This window comes from Pleurodeles waltl, chromosome 1_1, assembly GCF_031143425.1.
Source record: "Pleurodeles waltl isolate 20211129_DDA chromosome 1_1, aPleWal1.hap1.20221129, whole genome shotgun sequence".
Classification (NCBI taxonomy): Eukaryota; Metazoa; Chordata; class Amphibia; order Caudata; family Salamandridae; genus Pleurodeles; species Pleurodeles waltl.
The window spans coordinates 19,158,485-19,181,611 of record NC_090436.1 but is presented as its reverse complement, the minus strand read 5'-3'; the positions used below and the strand labels follow the sequence as shown (position 1 = coordinate 19,181,611).

At 47.8% G+C, this 23,127-nt stretch overlaps 1 protein-coding gene across 1 annotated transcript in view; it reads left to right on the top strand.

Moving 5' to 3' along the window:
- The window catches only part of LOC138255404 (dedicator of cytokinesis protein 2-like), a 1,984,107-nt gene that overhangs the window by 1,856,591 nt on the left and 104,389 nt on the right, over positions 1-23,127 (top strand). Inside the window, exons 36-37 of the mRNA XM_069205837.1 lie at positions 5,271-5,427; positions 19,451-19,491. Coding sequence (XP_069061938.1) covers positions 5,271-5,427; positions 19,451-19,491 — 198 coding nt within the window. The remainder of the gene's footprint in view (positions 1-5,270; positions 5,428-19,450; positions 19,492-23,127) is intronic.

Here is a 23,127-nt window from a genome sequence, read left to right as displayed (position 1 = left end):
ACAGTGACCGTCCACAGCCAGTGCACATTCCTTACAGTGAACATCCAGAGCCACTGCACGTTCCTTACAGTGACTGTCCACAGCCAGTGCACATTCCTTACAGTGACCGTCCACAGTCAGTGCACATTCCTTACAGTGACCGGCCACAGCCAGTGCACAGTCCTTACAGTGACCGGCCACAGCCACTGCACATTCCTTGCAGTGATCGGCCACAGCCACTGCACATTCCTTACAGTGACCGTCCACAGCCACTGCACATTCCATGCAGTGACCGTCCACAGCCACTGCACATTCCTGACAGTGACCGTCCACAGTCAGTGCACATTCCTTACAGTGACCGGCCACAGCCAGTGCACATTCCTTACAGTGACCGGCCACAGCCACTGCACATTCCTTGCATTGACCGGCCACAGCCAGTACACATTCCTTACAGTGACCGGCCACAGGGCATGCACATTCCTGACAGTGACTGTCCACAGACAGCCTATATTCCTTGCAGTGACTATTCACTGCCATGGCACATTCCATAAATCACTATCCACAGGCAGTAGACATTCCGTACAGTGACTATCCACAACCGGTGGACATTCCATACAGTACTACCCACAGCCAGCAAACATTCCATAAAGGACTAAACACAACCAGTGGACATTCCATACAATACTATGCATCATCAGTAGACATTCCTTACAACAGTATTCACAGCCAGAGGGCATTCCATGCGGCACTATCCACAGCCAGCGGACTCTCTATACTGTGGCTATCCACAGCCAATGGACATTCCATACAGTGATCAGCCACAGTCAGCTGACATTCCATGTAGCGGCCATCCACAGCCAGCAGACCTTCCAAACACCACTATTCGTATCCAGTGGACACCCCATGCCGCTGTCTCCACAGCCAGCAGACATCCCATGCAGCTCTATCCACAGTCAGCGGACATCCCATGCAACTTTATCCATAGCCAGCGGACATCCCATGCAGCTTTATCCACAACCAGTGGACATCCCACGCAGCTCTATCCACTGCTAGTGGACATCCCATACAGCTCTATCCACAGCCAGCGGACATCCCATGCAGCTCTATCCACAGTCAGCGGACATCCCATGCAACTTTATCCATAGCCAGCGGACATCCCATGCAGCTTTATCCATAGCCAGCCCACATCCCATGCAGCTTTATCCACAGTCAGCGGACACCCCATGCAGCTTTATCCACAAGCGGAAGACATCTCATGCAGCTTTCTCCACAGCCAGTGGACATCCCATGCAGCTTTATCCACAGCCAGCCCACATCCCATGCAGCTTTATCCACAGCCAGCCCACATCTCATGCAGCTTTCTCCACAGCCAGTGGACATCCCATGCAGCTTTATCCACAGCCAGCCCACATCCCATGCAGCTTTATCCACAGCCAGCCCACATCCCATGCAGCTTTATCCACAGCCAGCGGACACCCCATGCAGCTTTATCCACAGCCAGCCCACACCCCATGCAACTTTATCCACAGACAGCCCACACCCAATGCAGCTCTATCCACAGCCAGCCGACATCCCATGCAGCTTTATCCACAGCCAGCCCACATCCCATGCAGCTTTATCCACAGACAGCTGACATCCCATGCAGCTTTATCCACAGCCAGCCCACATCCCATGCAGCTTTATCCACAGCCAGCCCACATCCCATGCAGCTTTATCCACAGCCAGCGGACACCCCATGCAGCTTTATCCACAGCCAGCCCACACCCCATGCAGCTTTATCCACAGACGGCCCACACCCCATGCAGCTCTATCCACAGCCAGCCGACATCCCATGCAGCTTTATCCACAACCAGCCCACATCCCATGCAGCTTTATCCACAGCCAGCGGACACCCCATGCAGCTTTATCCACAAGCGGAAGACATCTCATGCAGCTTTCTCCACAGCCAGTGGACATTCCATGCAGCTTTATCCACAGCCAGCCCACATCCCATGCAGCTTTATCCACAGCCAGCCCACATCCCATGCAGCTTTATCCACAGCCAGCGGACACCTCATGCAGCTTTATCCACAGACAGCGGACATCCCATGCAGCTCTATCCACAGCCAGTGGACATCCCATGCAGCTCTATCCACAGCCAGCGGACATCCCATGCAGCTTTATTCACAACCAGTGGACATCCCATGCAGCTTTATCCACAGCCAGCCGACATCCCATCCAGCTTTATCCACAGCCAGCCCACATCCCATGCAGCTTTATCCACAGCCAGCCCACATCCCATGCAGCTTTATCCACAGTCAGCGGACACCTCATGCAGCTTTATCCACAGACAGCGGACATCCCATGCAGCTCTATCCACAGCCAGTGGACATCCTATGCAGCTCTATCCACAGGCAGCGGACATCCCATGCAGCTTTATTCACAACCAGTGGACATCCCATGCAGCTTTATCCACAGCCAGCCGACATCCCATGCAGCTTTATCCACATCCACTGGACATCCCATGCAGCTCTATCCACAGCCAGCGGACATCCCATGCAGCTTTATCCACAGCCAGCGGACATCCCATGCAGCTTTATCCACAGCCAGCGGACATCCCATGCAGCTCTATCCACAGCCAGCGGACATCCCATGCAGCTCTATCCACAGCCAGCGGACATCCCATGCAGCTCTATCCACAGCCAGCGGACATCCCATGCAGCTCTATCCACAGCCAGCGGACATCCCATGCAGCTCTATCCACAGCCAGTGGACATCCCATGCAGCTCTATCCACAGCCAGTGGACATCCCATGCAGCTCTATCCACAGCCAGTGGACTTTTGCAAACACCACTATTCGTATCCAGTGGACATCCCAAAATGTTTTATCCACAGCCACAGGGCTAATGTTCACAGTTTATTGATATTGATAATTTTGATAGAGCGCTCGAATGACAGAGGCGTCCTGGTGCTAAAAACTACCACTGCCTCCTATGATTGCAACCTGTGCCACGTGCATCCCCCAGACACAGATTATATCTCCCCAACTGGACCAGAGAACACCCAGGTTTTAAGCTGTTATCTGAAGCTCATAACATTGGGTTGGCCTTTCAGTTGATCTGGCAAATTATTCCACAGATATGCATCAATCTCTTACCCACCCCACCTAGATCTCCTGATGTTACAGACCTTGATCATTTTAGAGTAGAAGGACCTACAGTCTCTGCTGGGGTGTACTAGATGATATTTTGCTTACATTAAGTGGGAGCATCCCATACAGTGATTTATGACCAAGACACAGTGATTTCAATTCAACTCTTTTCCTCAAGGGCAACCAGTGAAGTTCTGTCTGAAACTGACTGGAATTTAGAAATTGTTTAGGGTTCTCGCTGCTGCATTGTGGAGCCTTTGCAATCTGTTTAAGGAATGCTGGTGGATGCCCAAATAAAGGGCATTACAGTAATGCAATCTGGAGAAAACCAGTGCAGTGACCACAGTTTTTTTCATCTCAAGCTGAATGCATGCCAGAACTTTCCTGATTGTGTGCAGCAAATAAAAACACGAAAAAGTTAACCTATTTATCTGCGCATTGAAGGACACGCTGGTGTCGGATGAAATATCTAAATTCTTAACTGTGGACACTGGTGATGGGGGAGGGTCCAAAAGTTGAGGCCACCAGGATAGATTAGAGGTAGGGGAATTTGTTCCAAAACAAAGGACCTCAGTTTTAGATGCATTGAGCATCAGACAGTACAACTTCCTCCATACGTTTACTAAACGTCGAAGCCGTCGGAGTTGTTTGCGATAGAGACAATAAGCTGAGTATCATCAGCATATGCAATGGGAGGAAAGCCAAACTAATGAATTACTTTATCCAGTGGTGCCACATAGATATTGAACAGAGTGGGACTCAATGATGGGCCCTGCGGAACTCCTCAAGGCAAAGTGAAAGGTTTTGACGTCAGGTCTCCCACCGCCGCAAAATGTTCTCTCTGTGAGAGTAAAGAACGGAACAGCTTTAATACTGAGCCTCTTAAACCACTTCCTGCCAGCTGCAAATCTCATGGTCAACTATGTCAAAAGCTGCTGAGATATCTAATAAAATCAAGGCGGCCTTCCTCCTCTGTCCAGAATAGTCCTCACTTGGTCAGTGGCCACAACCAAAGCAGATTCTGTGCTGTGATTGGGCCTAAGTCCAAACTGAGATGGACCTAGCGCATTGTCCTCCGCTATGTACTTGGACAGGGAGATATTCCCATGTTTTTCCAAAACCTTCGCTGCTAGGGGAAGACGAGATATGGGACGGTCGTTCTTCACCTCTTTAGGATCCAACGTTGCCTTTTTCGACAGTGGAAGAATTGAAGCCCTCTTCCATTCAGAAGGAAAAGATCTCATCTCCAATATGTAATTAAATAACTGAGTGATAGTTAGTGCAACTACTTCCTTAATTTCATGCATGATTTTGGAGGATATGGATCAAAAGGAGCTCCAGATTTAGGGCCTCATTACGACCCAGGTGGCCGGCGCCAACAGGCTAGCAGTGTTCCGCCAGTGTATTATGACCATGGCGCATTAGCCACGGCCATACCGCTGGCCCCTCCACTATACCGTCAGGCTTCTGCCAAGCGGTAATAATCCTCAGGGTAGCGGTGCAAGCACTGCTGCCCTGGGGATTATGAGTCCCCAACCGCCAGCATGTCCATGGTAGTAAACACCGCCATGGAAAGGGTGGTGGTAAGGGGGTCTCAGGGTGCCCCTGGGGGCCCCTGCACTGCCCATGCACTTGGCATATGCAGTGCAGGGGCCCCCAGGCGCAGCCCCATCGCGCATTTCACTGCCCTAATTTCGGGCAGTGAAATGCGCGAGAGGTGCTGCTGCACCTGCTGCACATCAACATTGCTGCTGGCTCTATTATAGGCCGGCTGCAATGTTGATGTGACTTTTCCGCTGGGCTAGCGGATGGAAATGCTGTTTCCGTCCGCTGGCCCAGCGGAAAAGTCATAATAGGGAGCCACAAGTAGCGCCAGCACTGGCGGTATAGTGGCGCCTGCGGCTCCAGCGGTCTTTCTGTAAGACCGCTGAAGTTGTAATAAGGGCCTTAGTTTGGTTAATTAATTCCACCACTGCATCCTCTGTGAGTATGGGGCAATTGACTAATGATTTTACCTCCGAGCAACACTTTGCATGTAAAGGGGAACCGTCCTTAATGCTGTTATCCTTCAGCATAAAAACAATCTGGTTGTATTTTGTACCGCGCTATAATCCCACAACTGCTTGCTTCCCACTGACATCCCAATCTCATGTACTTCCAGCCTCCTCAGCTGCTGTAAGAAGCATCCTCAACTGGCCAAGCCAGGGGAGAACTTTGTTGCCCTCGTCACTGGTCTGCTGGAAAGACTTCTGGACTACCGAGCCGTGATGAACGACGAGAACAAGGCCTACTGCATGAGCTGTACAGTCAACCTACTGGTGAGGGACAGGGTGGGATTACTACTGACAAAACCTCATGCTTAGTAATGCACATGTTGTCAGGGGCCTCAAACATTGGAGTCTGAACAACAGAAACTGTAGTCTTTTGTCTATGTCTACGGCCTTCCATCCATGGGCCAGATTTTGGTCCTAATTTAGAATTTGACGGAGGGGATTACTCTATCACAAACATGACAGATATCCCGTCTACTGTATTACAATCCCACTATATCATATGGAGATCCTAATACGGCAGATGGGATATCCATCACATTTGTGAAGGAGTATTCCCTCCACCAAACTCTAAATCAAGCCCTTAGACCTTGGTGGGTGAGTTACTCCGTCACAATGGTGATGGATATCCCTCCCGCCGATGGAGTAACCGGTCCACCAATATCTAAATCAGGCCCTTCGTCTGTGGCCTTATGGCAGACCCAAGTTCTAAAATGGCTTAAAATATTGATTTTAATGTTTATACCATTTGTAAATACTCTACCTGTGGTGGGGCACACGTAAATCAAGGTTGATAGTGAAGATAGACTAATGACAGCATGAACACTAAGAACTGTAAATCTTTGAGTTTTTGTCTTGAAGAACAGGAAGTTTCTTTTGTCCCTGAGTTTGTTAGGAATTGAGTTGCCATATGTGTGCCATAAAAAGAGAAGGTGTAACTCACTTAATAGTTATTCGAATTTTTGCCACAGGGATGATAGCCCTTTACTGGAGTCTAGGTTGCAAATATGCAGGTTTTGCTGAGTCTACTGGAGAGGAACTAAACAACAAACTTTGGTTTTGCAGCGTAAATCTTTTCTGGATTCACATGCTGTGCATTGTTCTGCCATCTAGTGGCTGGGTCTGAAATTCTCTAACTTTTTGTCTTTTTTAGTCCTTCCTTTGTTTTTTGTTTTTGGGAATTGACGGATCTGCCCATTTGGCGTTTCCTGTGACACTGTATCCCCTCCTCCGGAAGCTCCCACCTTTGGTCACCATCTTCAAATTCTTTTTTTCTGCCTTTGGGTCTGGATGTTTGGCTGAAGGCTGTCCAACAATAGGAAGAAAAACTTTGAAGAAGTATGTCAAAGTTCGCTAAAAGAATCACCAACTTTGAAGACAAACAGCGAACAAGAGGTACAGTGGCAAGTCGACAGAGAAGAAGCAGGATTCCCTCAAGGGAATTTATTTAGGGAAACCAGATCGGGAGCCCCACGGATGGCCTGGATGGAGAAGACTCTATTCTAGTTCTGCCCAAATTGCCATGACAAATTTGTGCCAAAGGATTAGCACCCAGTGTGCAATCTTTGCCTGCCGTTGAACATAGGAGTGAGGACTGCAACCCCTGTGCTGTATTTACATCCAAGACGCTGAGGGTGAGGGAAAGGCAAAGACGAGCGCACCTACAATGGGGAAAGGTACCTCTCCATTCCTGAAAGACCTGGGGTTGTCGAGTGACGAGGAGGAAAATATCCCTGAAGATGTCTAGGGAGGAACATCGGATGCTGACTTGAGTATTGTCAACGTCGAACCCCAGGCAGCTTGAAAAAACAGGAGGTAAGAGAGACTCCAAAAAAAGGGCCTGGGTCATGAAAATCTGACTCTAAACAGAGGGAGAACTCCTGAAATATCCCAGTCGTCGAAAGACGGTCGAAGGAAAGACGTTTCAACGTCAAAAAAAGAGAAGGCTGGGGAGGAGCTCAGAAGCTCAGCAGCGCACATATCAATGAAGGATTCTTCAACAACAAAGAGAAAAAGGCTTGTCAACGCTGAAGACAATTCAGCAGAAATCAAAAGGAAAAGGAAGAGCCTGCAAACTTCAATGAATGCCTTACTCCAAAAACACAACGAATTTGAAGAATCCTTGAAGGGATTTCAAATCCCACACAAGACTTGACGCTGAAAGGTCAAGGAAAAAAAAGTCTAAGAACTAGAGGCCCCTTTGACCCCAGAACTGCAAGAGGAAGAGGAAGAACTCTTCTATGAGGAAGAAGAGGAACAGTTGGAGACCTGATATCAGGGCTCTGTAGAGTCAGAGTATACTGAGTGCCATTGGGAAGACCTAGAAACAGACTTCCCGGAAGAAGCTGTTGACACCTGTCTGTCGATACCTTCACCTCCCAACGACATCGTAATCTATAACCAGGTAACCTAGAAGGCTGATGATAAATAGGGGGTCCAACTAGAGGAGGAGAAACCCCAATCCTGTTTCCTCTTAGAGACACTACAACCATCTCAAGCCAGGAACGAATTCCTGCCAATGTTTCCTAGTGTAGTAAATCAGGAGAGAGAAGCATTCAAAGAGCCCACCACTTGTAGAGCTGTGACTCCAAGGGCGGAGAAGAAATACACGTTCTCATCGAAGGATCCAGCTTACATCAAGGGTTCAGTGCCAGCAGATTCCATCATTAATACAACAGTATGTAAAATGATTAACATCCCTTCAACATCAGGTCGCCTTCAGAAAAGGAGAGTAAGAGGATGGACCTCGTGAGACTCACATTCAAACTCATTGCAGCAAATTAGTGGCGTATTGCAAACTCTAATGCCTTACTGAATAGACACGCCTGACAGCGCTGCGAGCATATGGCTGAGTTAATGAAACATCTCCCAGAGCAGTATAAGAAAAGAGTGGCACATCTGTCAGAAGAGGGAAAGAACATTGCGAATACCTTCTTCAAATCATCCATTGATGCGGGGACACCCAAGCCGTCAGAGGATGATGGGGGCAAACTTACGGAGGCACTCGTGGCTGCGAATGTCAGGGTTCAAACCTGAAGTACAAGCCAACATTCTAAAGACCCCACTTAATGGAAAACAACTGTTTTGGAGCAAAGTAGATAATATATTAAATCAAATCAAGGAAGACAATGAAAAAACAAAGTCGCTGGGGTCATTGCATGTCCAGAGGAGGCATAAGAAGAGGTCCATGCTATTGCAAAGCCCTACAGGAGGAGGCAGCATCCTATCAAAGACCTCCCACCAAATGTTTCTCAGGACCAACGTATCAACAGCACCCCAACAACAGTGGCAATTTTAATAACAAGGATGCCGATCCTTTCGGGGAGGACCAAGGGGAAGAGGAGAGCCTCAAAGAGGAGACACAACCTCCACCAGCAAGTGACTCAAAGGAGACTCACAATCTTTTGCAAATAAAACCAATAAGAGGTGACTTAAAGCATCCTAACCTCTCACACACAACAATACTGGTAGGCAGAACAAAAATCTTCCTCCAAGAGTGGAGGAAGATCACATCAGAGAAATGGATATTAAACATCACAAAATTGGGATATTGCATAGAATAGTTAATGACACCTCCAGCAAGGGGACCAAACCAAAGATACATCCAAAGGAAGAAACATCACAACTACTCAAATTAGTGAAGGAATTGCTGGGAGAAAGCAATAGAGGACGGCCCCAAAACAGAGATCAGCAAAGGAAAGTACCCAACATATTTCCTAATACCAAAGGTAGATGGATCCCTGCGACCAATCCTAGCTCTTAGACTCATAAACAAGTTTATAAAACACAAAGACTCAAGATGACAACCTTACAGGAGGTTATCCCACAACTGCAAAAAGTGGATTACATGGCAATGATTAGTTCTGAAGGGCACTTACTTGCACATCTCAATGAATACAAAGCAAAAAATACCTGTGATTTGTAGTAAACAAAACCCAGTACCCGTTCACAGTGCTGGCATTTCTGCTCCAAATGTCTTCCCAAAGTACCTACCCGCAGTAGCAGCTCACCTCAGAAAGCAAGGGAAACATGTCTACCCTTACCTAGATTACTGGTAGGTAAGGGCAAACTCATGCAAAAAGTGCCAGAAACATATGCAGCAGGTAATAATGACATTATTCACACTGGGTGTCTTGTTAAACCTAGAAAAATCATCATCAGTGCAGAACTGGAAAGTAAGTTTCTGAGATAAAGGATCAGCTCGATACAGGGGAAAGCATATCCCAGCGAGAAAAGAATTCAGTCGCTCTACCAAGAAATTCACCTTTACCAGAAGGGACAAACTCTGACAGTGAGGACTGTGGGGAAATTAATAGGAAAGATGGCATCATGCATCCTGTTAATTTCACATGCAAGATTGCACATGAGACTGTTGGACCTGGCTTTTTGACAGGGTCATCCCCAAACTTTTTGCCTCCTTCCTCCTATTTTTTCTGACCTGTTGTTGTTGGCTTATGAACTCTGGGCACTTTAACACTGCTAACCAGTGCTAAAGTGCATATGCTCTCTGTGTAAATTGTACTGTTGATTGGTTTATCCATGATTGACTATTTGATTTACTTGTAAGACCCTAGTAGAGTACACTATGGGCCTCATTATGACCCTGGCGGTAGAGAACCGCCAGGGCCAACGGGGGCGGGAGCACCGCCGACAGGCCGGCGGTGCTCCCTTGGGCATTCTGACCGCGGCGCTTTGACCGCGGTCAGAAAGGGAAAACCGGCGGTCTCCCGCCGGTTTTCCACTGCCCCTAAGAATCCTCCAAGGCGGCGCAGCTCGCTGCGCCGCCGAGGGGATTCTGACAATCATTACCGCCATCCTGTTCCTGGCGGCTCGCCCGCCAGGAACAGGATGGCGGTAAGGATTGTCGTGGGGCCCCTGGGGGCCCCTGCAGTGCCCATGCCAATGGCATGGGCACTGCAGGGGCCCCCGTAAGAGGGCCCCGCTAGTATTTCACTGTCTGCGTAGCAGACAGTGAAATACGCGACGGGTGCAGTAGCACCCGTCGCACCTTCCCACTCCGCCGGCTCGATTACGAGCCGGCATCCTCGTGGGAAGGGAGTTTTTCCCTGGGCTGGCGGGCGGTCTTTTGGAGACCGCCCGCCAGCCCAGGGAAAAACTCATAATACCCTCCGCGGTCTTCTGACCGCGGAGCGGTATTATGGAGGGCGGCATCCTGGCGGGCGGCCTCCGCCGCCCGCCAGGGTCGTAATGAGGCCCTATATGTGCCTAGGGCCTGTAGATTAAATGCTACTAGTGGGCCTGCAGCACTGGTTGTGCCACCCACTTCCGTAGCCCCTTAACCTTGTCTCAGGCCTGCCATTGCAAGGCCTGTGTGTGCAGTTTCACTGCCACTTCGACTTGGCATTTAAAAGTACTTGCCAAGCCTAAAACTCCCCTATTTCTACATATGTCACCCCTAATGTGTGCCCTAGGTAACCCCTAGAGCAGAGTGCTGTGTGGGTAAAAGGCAGGACATGTACCTGTGGAGTTATATGTCCTGGTAGTGTAAAACTCATAAATTCGTTTTTACACTACTGTGAGGCCTGCTCCCTTCATAGGCTAACATTGAGGCTGCCCTCATACAGTATTGAAGTGGTAGCTGCTGATCTGAAAGGAGTAGGAAGGTCATATTTAGGGGGTTATTCTAACTTTGGAGGAGGTGTTAATCCGTCCCAAAAGTGGCGGAAAAGTGACGGATTTACCACCAGCTGTATTACGAGTCCATTATATCCTATGGAACTCGTAATACGGCTGGTGGTATATCCGTCACTTTACCGTCACTTTTGGGACGGATTAACACTCCTCCAAAGTTAGAATAACCCCCTTAGTATGGCCCGAATAGTAATACAAAATCCTGCTGACTGGTGAAGTTGGATTTAATATTACTGTTTTAGAAATGCCACTTTTAGAAAGTGAGCATTTCTCTGCACTTAAATCTTTCTGTGCCTTTCAATCCACGTCTGGCTAGGTTTAGTTGACAGCTCCTTGTGCATTCACTCAGACACACCCCAAACACAGGGTGCTCAGCCTCACTTGCATACATCTGCATTTTGAATGGGTCTTCCTGGGCTGGGAGGGTGGAGGGCCTGCCCTCACACAAAGGACTGCCACACCCCCTACTGGGACTCTGGCAGACAGGATTGAACTGAAAGGGAACCTGGTGCACTTCTTAGCCACTCTTTGAAGTCTCCCCCACTTCAAAGGCACATTTGGGTATAAAACAGGGCCTCTGCCCTACCTCATCAGACACTTGCTGGAGAAGAAACCTGAACCAGAACCTGTAACCTGCCAAGAAGAACTGCCTGGCTGCTCAAAGGACTCACCTGTCTGCTTTCTACAAAGGACTGCTGCCTTGCTGTTGGCCTGCTGCCTTGTGTGAACTCTTGTCTGGCTGTAAAAGTGCTCTCCAAGGGCTTGGATAGAGCTTGTCTCCTGTTTCCTGAAGTCTCAGGACCAAAAAGACTTCTTTCTTTCAACTGGATGCCGTGTGCGCCGAAAAATTCTACGCACAGCTTGTTCTGCGGTGAGAAATTCACTGCACGCTGATCCGGAAAGATGGCGCTCAACGTGACGCCTACAGTGCGACCGGAACTTCGACGCACGGCCTCGCCTGGACAACGCTGCCCGTCTTCCAGAGAGGAAATCGACGCGACGCCTGCCGTGAGGAAGAAAATTCCAGGCACAGGTCCCCGGAACGATGCGCAGCCGGTTAACAAGTCTAGGATTCCACGCACAGACCTTGGGGCATCTGGTAATCCTGCGAACCATAGAAGGAGTCGGCCTGCGTGCCGGAAAACGACGCACGTCTTCCCCGAGTGAAAAATAACAACGCAAGTCCGTGTGTGAAGGGGCGAAACCGACGCACACACAATTTTTCTTCCCGCAGAACGACGCACGTCTCCTTGTGTGAAAAATAACGACGCAAGTCCGTGTGCGAAGGGGCGAAAGCGACGCACACACCATTTATCCACGCATCTCCTCCTCTGCGGCCCTCTGCAGAGATTTTCCACTCCAAACCAGGTACTTTGTGCTTGAAAGAGACTTTGGGGGTCATTTTGACCTTGGCGGACGGCGGAGGCCGTCCGCCAAGGTACCGCCGCTGAATGACCGCACCGCGGTCAAAAGACCGCGGCGGACATTCAGACATTTCCTCTGGGTCGGCGGGCGCTCTCCAAAAGAGCGCCCGCCGGCCCAGAGGAAATGCCCCTGCAACGAGGACGCCGGCTCAGAATTGAGCCGGCGTAGTTGCAGGGATGCGACGGGTGCAGTTGCACCCGTCGCGTATTTCAGTGTCTGCTTAGCAGACACTGAAATACTTTGCGGGGCCCTCTTACGGGGGCCCCTGCAGTGCCCATGCCGTGGGCATGGGCACTGCAGGGGCCCCCAGGGGCCCCGCAGCACCCCCTACCGCCATCCTGTTCCTGGCGGGAGACCCGCCAGGAACAGGATGGCGGTAGGGGGTGTCAGAATCCCCATGGCTGCGGAGCTCGCTCCGCAGCCATGGAGGATTCACAAGGGCAGTGGTAAACCGGCGGGAGACCGCCGGTTTACCCTTTCTGGCCGCGGCTGAACCGCCGCGGTCAGAATGCTCTCGGGAGCACCGCCAGCCTGTTGGCGGTGCTCCCGTGGTCGGTGACCCTGGCGGTCACCGGCCGCCAGGGTTAGAATGACCCCCTTTGTTTGCTTTTTAAAGACTTAAGACACTTTGGGGGTCATTCAGACCTTGGCGGACGGCGGAGGCCGTCCGCCAAGGTACCGCCGACAAATGACCGCACCGCGGTCAAAAGACCGCGGCGGCCATTCAAACATTTCCGCTGGGCCGGCGGGCGCTCTCCAAAAGAGCGCCCGCCGGCCCAACGGAAATGCCCCTGCAACGAGGACGCCGGCTCAGAATTGAGCCGGCGTAGTTGCAGGGGTGCGACGGGTGCAGTTGCACCCATCGCGTATTTCAGTGTCTGCAAAGCAGACACTGAAATACTTTGTGGGGCCCTCTTACGGGGGCCCCTGCAGTGCCCATGCCATGGGCATGGGCACTGCAGGGGCCCCCAGGGGCCCCGCGGCACCCCCTACCGCCATCCTGTTCCTGGCGGGAGACCCGCCAGGAACAGGATGGCGGTAGGGGGTGTCAGAATCCCCATGGCTGCGGAGCGCGCTCCGCAGCCATGGAGGATTCAATGGGGCAGCGGTAAACCGGCGGGAGACCGCCGGTTTACCCTTTCTGACCGCGGCTGAACCGCCGCGGTCAGAATGCCCTTGGGAGCACCGCCAGCCTGTTGGCGGTGCTCCCGTGGTCGGTGACCGCCAGGGTCAGAATGACCCCCTTTATATCACCTTTCAGTGATATTTCTACAAATTCTTATTACATCTTTTATTGTGTTGATCTACAAAGATCCAGATACATATTCTATATTTTTCTAAACACTGTGTGGTGTATTTATTGTGGTATTGTATGATTTATTGCACAAATACTTTACACATTGCCTTCTAAGTTAAGCCTGACTGCTCGTGCCAAGCTACCAGAGGGTGGGCACAGGATAATTTGGATTGTGTGTGACTTACCCTGACTAGAGTGAGGGTCCTTGCTTGGACAGAGGGCAACCTGACTGCCAACCAAAAAACCCCATTTCTAACAGAGACCAATTCAAGAATGACTCCAGAACCAGTGGGCACAAGCCACAGGGAGTTGGGAGGATCAAGTGGTTGTCACCCGGAGGGTACGTCAGGAAATGTCATGGTGGAGCCGATCACATATAATACAAGGAAGAACATTCACACAACCATCTCCAACAGAAGCCATTACAACAGATGTCTGTCCTATGGATGCAGATCTCACATGAACACGCTCAATGTACCAGGAGTCTGGAAGGAACAGGAGGCTGCACGGCACATCAATATCTTCAAATTAAAGATCGCGTTCCTAGCCTTAAAAGCATTTCAGAAAGAGCTGTTCAGCAAACAACATTGATTCAAACAGACAATACAACAGTAATGTTTTATATCAACAAGCAAGGGGCGCTCAATCCTTTGCTCTTATGAAGCTAGCTCAAGAAATCTGGAAGTGGGCAATTCAGAGGAGAATAGAGATGACAGCAGTTCATCTACGAGGCACAGACAATATTCAAGCAGACAACTTGAGCAGACAAGCAACGTGCTCTCTCGAATGGGAAATCAATCAGAAAGTGATCGAGATGATCTTCAGAAACTGGGAAACACCGAAAATAGACCTATTCACAACTCCAGAGAATTCAAAATTGCAAAACTTTGGCCCAGATTTAAGAAAAGTGGCACTTCATGTCATGAAGCGCCATTTTTCTTGCAGCCCATTGCGTCCCCCTAACGCCACTATGTGTGCGCCATATTTAACATACGGCACACCATGGCGCAGGTTAGGGACAATAGCGTCATCATTTTTGACGTTATTGTTGTACTTTGCAGGATTAGCACCAAAAGCTTTGGCGCTAATACTGCACAGTACATGGAGGCCCGTTAAAAATAATGGTGCACCTCCTATTATGGTGCATTAAAAATGCCGCAAAAAATGGCGCAACAGGGGAACGCCCCTCTTGTACACATTATGACCGGTGCAGGCATAATGTGGCGCAAGGGTTTAAAAAGTGTCGCAATGCAAGCATTGCACCACTTTGTAAATATGGCACAGCGTTTTTGCCAATCTAACGCTACATTAGCGTCAAATAAATGACGCTAATGTGGCTCTAGTTGGCACTAGGCCCTTCTTAAATTCGGGGCCTTTGTGTCCAGACATCCACTTCACCAGTCATTAAGGAATGCCCGAATGCCCTGTCGATAGACTGGTCAGGGAAATTTGCATACGCTTTTGCCCCGATACCACTGCTACACAAAGTGTTCAACAAATGCAGGAGAAGCAAGGTAAAACTAAGGGCAAGACAGACATGGTTTTCATAACACATAGAAATGGCGCAGGGGAACATTCTGAAAATATCAACACAACCTGACTCGTTGTCAATGAAAGGAGGAAGGATACTACACCCAGAACCAGAGTCTTGAAGCCTGGCAGCCTATGACTTAGAGTTCAGTCATCTAAAACTGCCAGAGAGCACACGGCGGTCCTCAGAGAGGCATGGAGGCCAACTACAAGGAATTGTTACATCGCAAAATGGAAATACCGTAATACTGATTGTGGTGTCTAAAAAGTAGGTTGTTAAAGAAAAACACAAGGGAAGCAATGATGTTGAAATATCTAACACACCTGCTAGACTGCAAGTTGACGTAAGCATCTTTAAAAGTGCACTTAGCTGCAGTGGTGGCCTACACAAGAGGTCACACAGGAAGAAGCTTTTTCACAGCTCCAGTAGTCAAAAGATTTTTAGAAGGGGCTAACAGAATAGCACGACCAAGGAAAGTACCCGCACCCACGTGGAACCGGAATGTGGTACTAAGTTGATGAAAACACCCTTTGAATCTCTACATCAAGCCGCACTAAAGATGCTCACGTTGAAGACCACATTTCTTGTAGCCATACCATCCCTTCACAGAGTGAGTGAACTACAAGCACTCACAATCCAAGAACCACACTCACAAATTCGCAAAGACAGAGTAGTCGTGAGGTTAAATCAAACTGTACAAATACCAAGTTTCTTCCAAAACCCAAAGATTCAAGCAGAGAGAGTGCTACATACGCTGGACACAAGGCGGGCGATAATGTACAACATTGAAAAGACAAAGAGGAAGTCCATTCAGCTGTTTGTGTCTTTTGCAGACAATAGTATAAGAAAGGTTGTGTCTAAAGGGACTATTGCCAGATGTATCACACAAACCATTCAACTATGCCACACAGGGGAGGGGGTGAAACTAAATTCAACCCCAAACGCGCACTCCACAACAAACAAACATTTGCAATACAGTGGGTCTCGTGTTTTCTCGAGTTAGAGCTATTAGCGTTGTAAATTCCTAACTAGACTTTTCTTGCCACATAAATTGAACTTGAAAAGTAAAACAGTTGACATAAGTGAGCCGATTCGAAGCGCCACGGCCGTCATGAGTGTGATTGAGAAGGAGAGACACAAAAGGAAAAAGAAGTTTGCTTGCAGTTAAACGCATCGGCTATCGTGCAGTTATCCATGTAACAGGGTCGATGGCCAAGGCGGTAACAGAACTGCGGACAAACGTAAAGCATTTACCAATGATAACAAAGAATATTTGAAAAGCAAGCCCATGAACGAGTGAAAGTGATGGGCGTAAGGTGGGCGTGGTTAAAAGCCCACAGATACATTACAACAGGCCAGAGCGATTACGCGCTCGACCTAAAAAGGAGCAACCATTGCCTTTCTAGCAAACACACTGTTTCAAGATACATGTATGACAGCAACATGGTCTCAGCTACATACATTTACAAAACACTACTGTATCGACATTGAAATGAACAAAGAAGCTCAGGTGGGACAACAAGTGCTAAAACATCTCTTTATAAATTTAAATCCATCTTAGCCGCAAGAATAACAAACCGCTACAAAATCAATGCACAGCATGTCAATCCAGAAAACATTCACGCTGCAAAACATTTCTTATGTGTAGATGGAGTTTTGCAGCTTAAAGAGTTTTCTGTATCTGCAAGCGACCCACCAACCTCCACCAAGAAGATGGAGAAGAAGGGAAAAAAAAGAATCTGAAGATTGTGGCCAAAGTTGGGAACTTCCGGAGGAGGTAATACAAGATTACAGGAAGCACCAAATGGGCAGATCTGTCGACTCCCAACAAAAAACAAAAAACAAAGGAAGGACTAAAAAAGGCCAAAAGTTTGAGAATTCCGAACCCAACCACTAGATGGCAGAATATCGCACAGCATGTGAAACCAGAAAACTATTCGAGCTGCTAAACTACACCTACAGGTAAGAAACGATTAGTTTTCGATTTTGATGACTGTTGTTCACTTAAGTGATGAAAATGTTTATGTCATACATTAACCCCACCTCTTCATCTCGGGGTGGTAATGCTGTGTCTGAAGGTTTACTCACCAAGCATACCCTGGGTGAGTTGGTCTTTCTGATGCATAGACACACATGTTCCAACAACAAAAAAGTGGAGAGTGAATTAATATGCATTAATAAGCATTCTGCAGCAGACATGGAAAGAGGAAAACGCCTCTCAGGATTGCTTTTGTACAGGAGATTGTTTCTGTTCAGGAAGATGACCCTTCCTGCACAAAAACAATCCTGCCAACAACACAGGCACCCCTGTTCCATGGTGGAAGGGTGCCCGCGTTGGCACTGGGCTGCCGAAATGGCACCAGCGAAGAGGAAAAGGACAGGAATGCCCTGTGTTGCATAAATACAATGCATTCCTGCCCTAAGCCAAATCCCTGTAAATGAGGCAATCAGGCAATCAGATCACACACTGTTTTTATCAGACATCAGAGATTACATGTCTGTGGCCATTGCAACCCATGTGTGCTTGGTGTTAATAAGATGAAACAGATCAGACCAAGCGATGGTAAACTATCGACAGATAGATAGATACATAGATAAATAGATAGATAGATAGATAGATAGATAGATAGATAGATAGATAGATAGACAGACAGACAGACAGACAGACAGACAGACAGACAGACAGATAGATAGATAGATAGATAGATAGATAGATAGATAGATAGATAGATAGATAGATAGATAGATAGATAGATGATGGATAGATAGATAGACAGACAGACAAGTAGGGAGCTAGATAGATAGATAGATAGATAGATAGATAGATAGATAGATAGATAGATAGATAGATAGATAGATGGATAGATAGATAAATAGACAAGAAGGGAGATAGATAGATAGATAGATAGATAGATAGATAGATAGATAGATAGACAGACAGACAGACAGACAGACAGACAGACAGACAGATAGATAGATAGATAGATAGATAGATAGATAGATAGATAGATAGATAGATAGATAGATAGATAGATAGATAGATAGATAGATAGATAGACAAGTAGGGAGATAGATAGATAGATAGATAGATAGATAGATAGATAGATAGATAGATAGATAGATAGATAGATAGATAGATAGATAGATAGATAGATAGATAGATAGATAGACAGACAAGTAGGGAGCTAGATAGATAGATAGATAGATAGATAGATAGATAGATAGATAGATAGATAGATAGATAGATAGATAGATAGATAGATAGATAGATAGATAGACAAGTAGGGAGATAGATAGATAGATAGATAGATAGATAGATAGATAGATAGACAGACAGACAGACAGACAGACAGACAGACAGACAGACAGACAGACAGACAGATAGATAGATAGATAGATAGATAGATAGATAGATAGATAGATAGATAGATAGATAGATAGATAGATAGATAGATAGACAGACAAGTAGGGAGATAGATAGATAGATAGATAGATAGATAGATAGATAGATAGATAGATAGATAGATAGATAGATAGATAGATAGATAGATAGATAGATAGATAGATAGATAGATAGATAGATAGACATGTAGGGAGATAGATAGATAGATAGATAGATAGATAGATAGATAGATAGATAGATAGATAGATAGATAGATAGATAGATAGATAGATAGATAGATAGATAGATAGATAGATAAGTAGGGAGATAGACAGATAGACAGATAGATAGATAGATAGATAGATAGATAGATAGATAGATAGATAGATAGATAGATAGATAGATAGATAGATAGATAGATTGATAGATAGATAGATAGATAGATAGATAGATAGATGCCCGAGTTTACAGACATTCCCATTGGCTTTTCACACTCACTTTGCACACTTAAGATTAGTGCTGAGTAGTGCAAGAGTGCACATTGGGTGTGAAAAAGCCCCAGATAAGCCCACATTCAGGAGAAACGAAAGATAACTAGCTGTGGGCATTTGCACAACAAGCTTAAATAAACTAGCAAACAGTCTGCCAGTGTCGGTGTGGGCCTACCCATGGAAAGCCATGATTTCTGTGAATTTGTGTGCACAGTTCAGGGATTACCTTTAAATCTCAAAGCAAGATCTCGGGCATCGGTACGCAACCGTGAAGTTACAGTGTGTGTTTGTGGCTCAGGCCCTGTGACTTCAGTGGTTACTCTACTATGACCCACAGTGAAAGGACTGAGTGCCCTAGGTCAGCAGCTCAGTAAAGTGATCCCACTAACTGAAATGTTTGTAATTTAGAGATATGTCAAAGGCACAGATGGGCCCAGAATGTCTTCACAATCCTTCCCAGTTCTGCCACAACGTTCACCTACTTTGTAACCTCTGTTTTCATTTTTCCCCAGAACTTCTACAAGGAGATTGAGCGCCAAGCCATGTACATCAGGTGAGGCAAGGCATCCTCTGGTCTGTGACCCCCCCACGCACGCACCTTTCGGGGGGTACCCTCCAGTCATATCATCACCAGGGGCAGAACACAGACCAGGGGTTGGTTGTTGAAACAAGATTCATGCAGCAGGGGTTCTGCAACGATGGCAGTTATTTAAAAACATATTCTGCATTGGTTTTCTACAGCGCCTCTTCACCAGAGCTCTTTATGTGCAATATTACTTACAAATGATAAGCAGGGCCATTGAATTATGCGGTAGTGCTGCTGTGGCGATTTCCGCATAATTATAGATTTCCCGTATTTGCCACCTAGTCCATCATCTGCTGCATAATCTGCAGATTTAAGCAGGACTACTCTCTTTTCTCTTGCTCAATGCTATATTTGGGTGCTAACCTGGTACTAATGAGGTGCAAGCAATGCCTAGAAAGTGTTACCGAGTTTGAAATAATGAAGTAATACTATTAAAAATGTGCTGTGTTACGCCACAAAATTTGCTTTTCTAGCCGCATAATTTACTCAACTATGCCGCATAATTCTGCCTTCTCCTGCCGCATAATTCCAGTGGCCCTGATGATAAGGAACTAATGTCTTGACTAACACAGACAAAAGGGAACGCTGAAGACTGGAAATCTCACTTTGGGTTTTGCGACAGCCTGCATCGCCTTGCGTGGCGCAGGGCGGCACAAAATCTACAGTAAACATGACCCTTATTGTTTTTAATTCTCTGAGTTTCCTTTTCTGCACTGGCTACCTTGACGGAGAGGGTGTGAGTAGCTCCGAGGGTGTCCTACTGGTCCGCACACAAGACTGAGGGGTCATTATGACCCCGGCGGACGGCAGTAAAATGGAGAAAAGTACTGCCAACAGGCTGGCGGTACTTTTCCCCATATTACTATATTGGCAAGCCAAACCGCCAATGTACCACTCTGTCTGCCACGGCGGCCGTCACTAGCCTGCCCGGGGGATTATGACCCTGCCTACCGCCGTAGTTTTCGTGGCAACCGTACCGCCACGAAAACCATGGCGGTAGGCACTATCAGTGACGGAATTCCTTCCCTGTCACTAATAGGGGTTTTCCCCACCCCCCTCGACCTCCCCTGGTGTCCCCCCCACTCACCCCCACTCCAGGCCTCCCCAACATACATGCACCATCGAACACAAGCATTTACACACTCATTCCCACATTCATCCATGGATGCATACATCCATTCACACACACATCCACACATACTGACATACATACACGCACACACACATTCACACACTACAACATACACACACATCCATACATGCACACTCGCATCCATGCACGCACAAACATACACCCCCCCCCCACACACACACAACACCCCCTACACCACTCCCCTGTCGGGGCCCCCAACTTACTTGATTGCAGGGGGTCCTCCAGCAGGAGACGGGACGCGGTGCTGATGCCAGCAGCAGCATCCGCCAGCAGAACACCGCCAGGCCGAATCATGGGTCATGATACGGTCTGCGGCGGTCTACTGGCGTGGTGCTGCTGCTGGCAGCAGCACCACCTTACCGCCATCCGCCGCCATGGCCACCGCCAGAATTCCGCCAGCCTTCTGGCCGAATTCCGGGTATGGTCATAATTTGGCAGACGTGTGGTATCCGCGGCGACGGTATTTTGGCAGCCGTTTCAGCAAAGGTAGGCGGTATTTTCCTTCAATGTTATAATGAGGGCCAGAGTGTGAAACCGCTGACCCAGAATCACTAGTGCCCCAGATCACAAGATGTCACCATTTGTAGGGACGCACTGCCACTCCTCCTGAACCAGGAGATGCATGTTATGTGATCACAAGGACTCAGCGGTTTTCCATACAACTGTGTTGGGGGGAGGGTCTGTGTCCTCATCTCTTCACACAATCGTCATGGTCAGGGTTCGATCACGATCACTCTTCGATAGTGAGTTTCACAAGTGTGCGGAGGTCACCTCGGTGTCTGGTCCCAGAAGGTGTTGGCGTGATGGCCATCACCAGAGCTCACCAGGTGTCTTGTGCCTAGAATGAAGGGCCCTGGCCTGATCTGTTATCAAACTCTGAGGTCTCATTTCTCTTTGCATCTATTTGTATATTTTGAGATATTATTAAAACATTGTGGTTTTACAGGTGACTCAAACCTGGGTAGGCATTCGCATATGTATTTGGGCCCTCTAGCTGATATATATGAAAACCAATACATTAATAAACTATAGCTGGGCAGTGGTTTGAAAATCGCAGACCCGACCCAGGGCTGTTTCTTAGGCGATGTATCCTCGGGAGCGGAAGGGCAGACGGATGTAGGCCTCAGACCTCAGACCAGGCAGACACTTCGAGTGACCTTTGGCACATGGACCCAGCTATGACTGGGCAGGACAGTAGGAAGAAACAGCATGGGGAGGGTTTGGGGGGTTAAATTCCTCTCTGCGAATTGACCCTTTTTGCTGCACAAAGCTCTTCCCTGGAGGGGGGCTGGTGAGTCTGGGAGCCCCACCCCAACCCCCAAGAATGGCTGGTAATGTGCTAAACCCCTCCGGATTGTACATCTGGGTCCTGAGTCTGACAACAGCCGCAGGGTCCTAAAGGGGGGGTGCCTTGCTTCCTGTGGGCCCCACTGACTCGATCTATCACCCATCTGTCAATCCGTGGAGTGGCGAATCAGCAACTGAGGTGTCAGAATGAAAAGTGTGGGGGGGCTGCAGGGGAAGAGGTTTTTGTAGCTGAACCCCCCCCCAGAGGATGTTCAGTCAGCTCCACGGGGTGTAGTTTAAACTTGAGAGAGACAAACCAGGGGCTGTCTGCAACGCATTGACCCCCTAAATATTTCTGTTCATATGTTAACACTTAGAAATAGCAGAAAGATGGTATGCAGCGCTATGTAGAAAAGGAAATTATATTTATTGTTATTCATGTTATTATTATCACCGTTATCATTAATGCTGCAGGTTTGGCCCAAGATCACAAAACTCAGCTCCATGCATCACAGGGTGCAAATTTCATCCACCGCTCAAATTTACTCATATTTACCTGTACTAATCCACCACTAATCCTTTTGGGTTCCGGAGTATGGTGCTACTCACCGAAAGCCGTTCGATGCCCCGTCATGGGTAGTAAGCGCTATATAAATACAATTACAACTCTCCAGTGGTCCAAAAACATCCCAATGTGAAGTCTTGTTTGGTTGCCCCTGCCAGAAAGTCGTTGGTCACCTGTCCTGTCCAGGTCAGGAGGGCTCCACATCCAGACCTAATCAAGGCCTTACAAATCCATGACCCATCTAGTAGTATTCAGAGATTTATGGGAGTCATATGGCAGTTTCCACAGCCGCAGGAAAAGGAGGGATTTTCTATTTTCTACAGGGCTCCCTGTGCCCCATAGTATGACATTTGTGTTTTTTTTAAATCAGTTATCTTACCCCCATGACCACCTTCTGCCAGTTCTCCAGTACAAAGATTGCAGGCGGAAGTCTTTTTTCTTTGTCTATGTTAATAGGCAGTCTTTCTGTGTGTACTGCAGAGCAGGATAACGTCCTCTGTGCTGTACACTTAAGGGCCATATTTATAAGTGGGGTTGCGTTGCTCTTGTACTACACAACAAGGTGCATGCGGAACGCAAGACCAAAATGCGACTTATA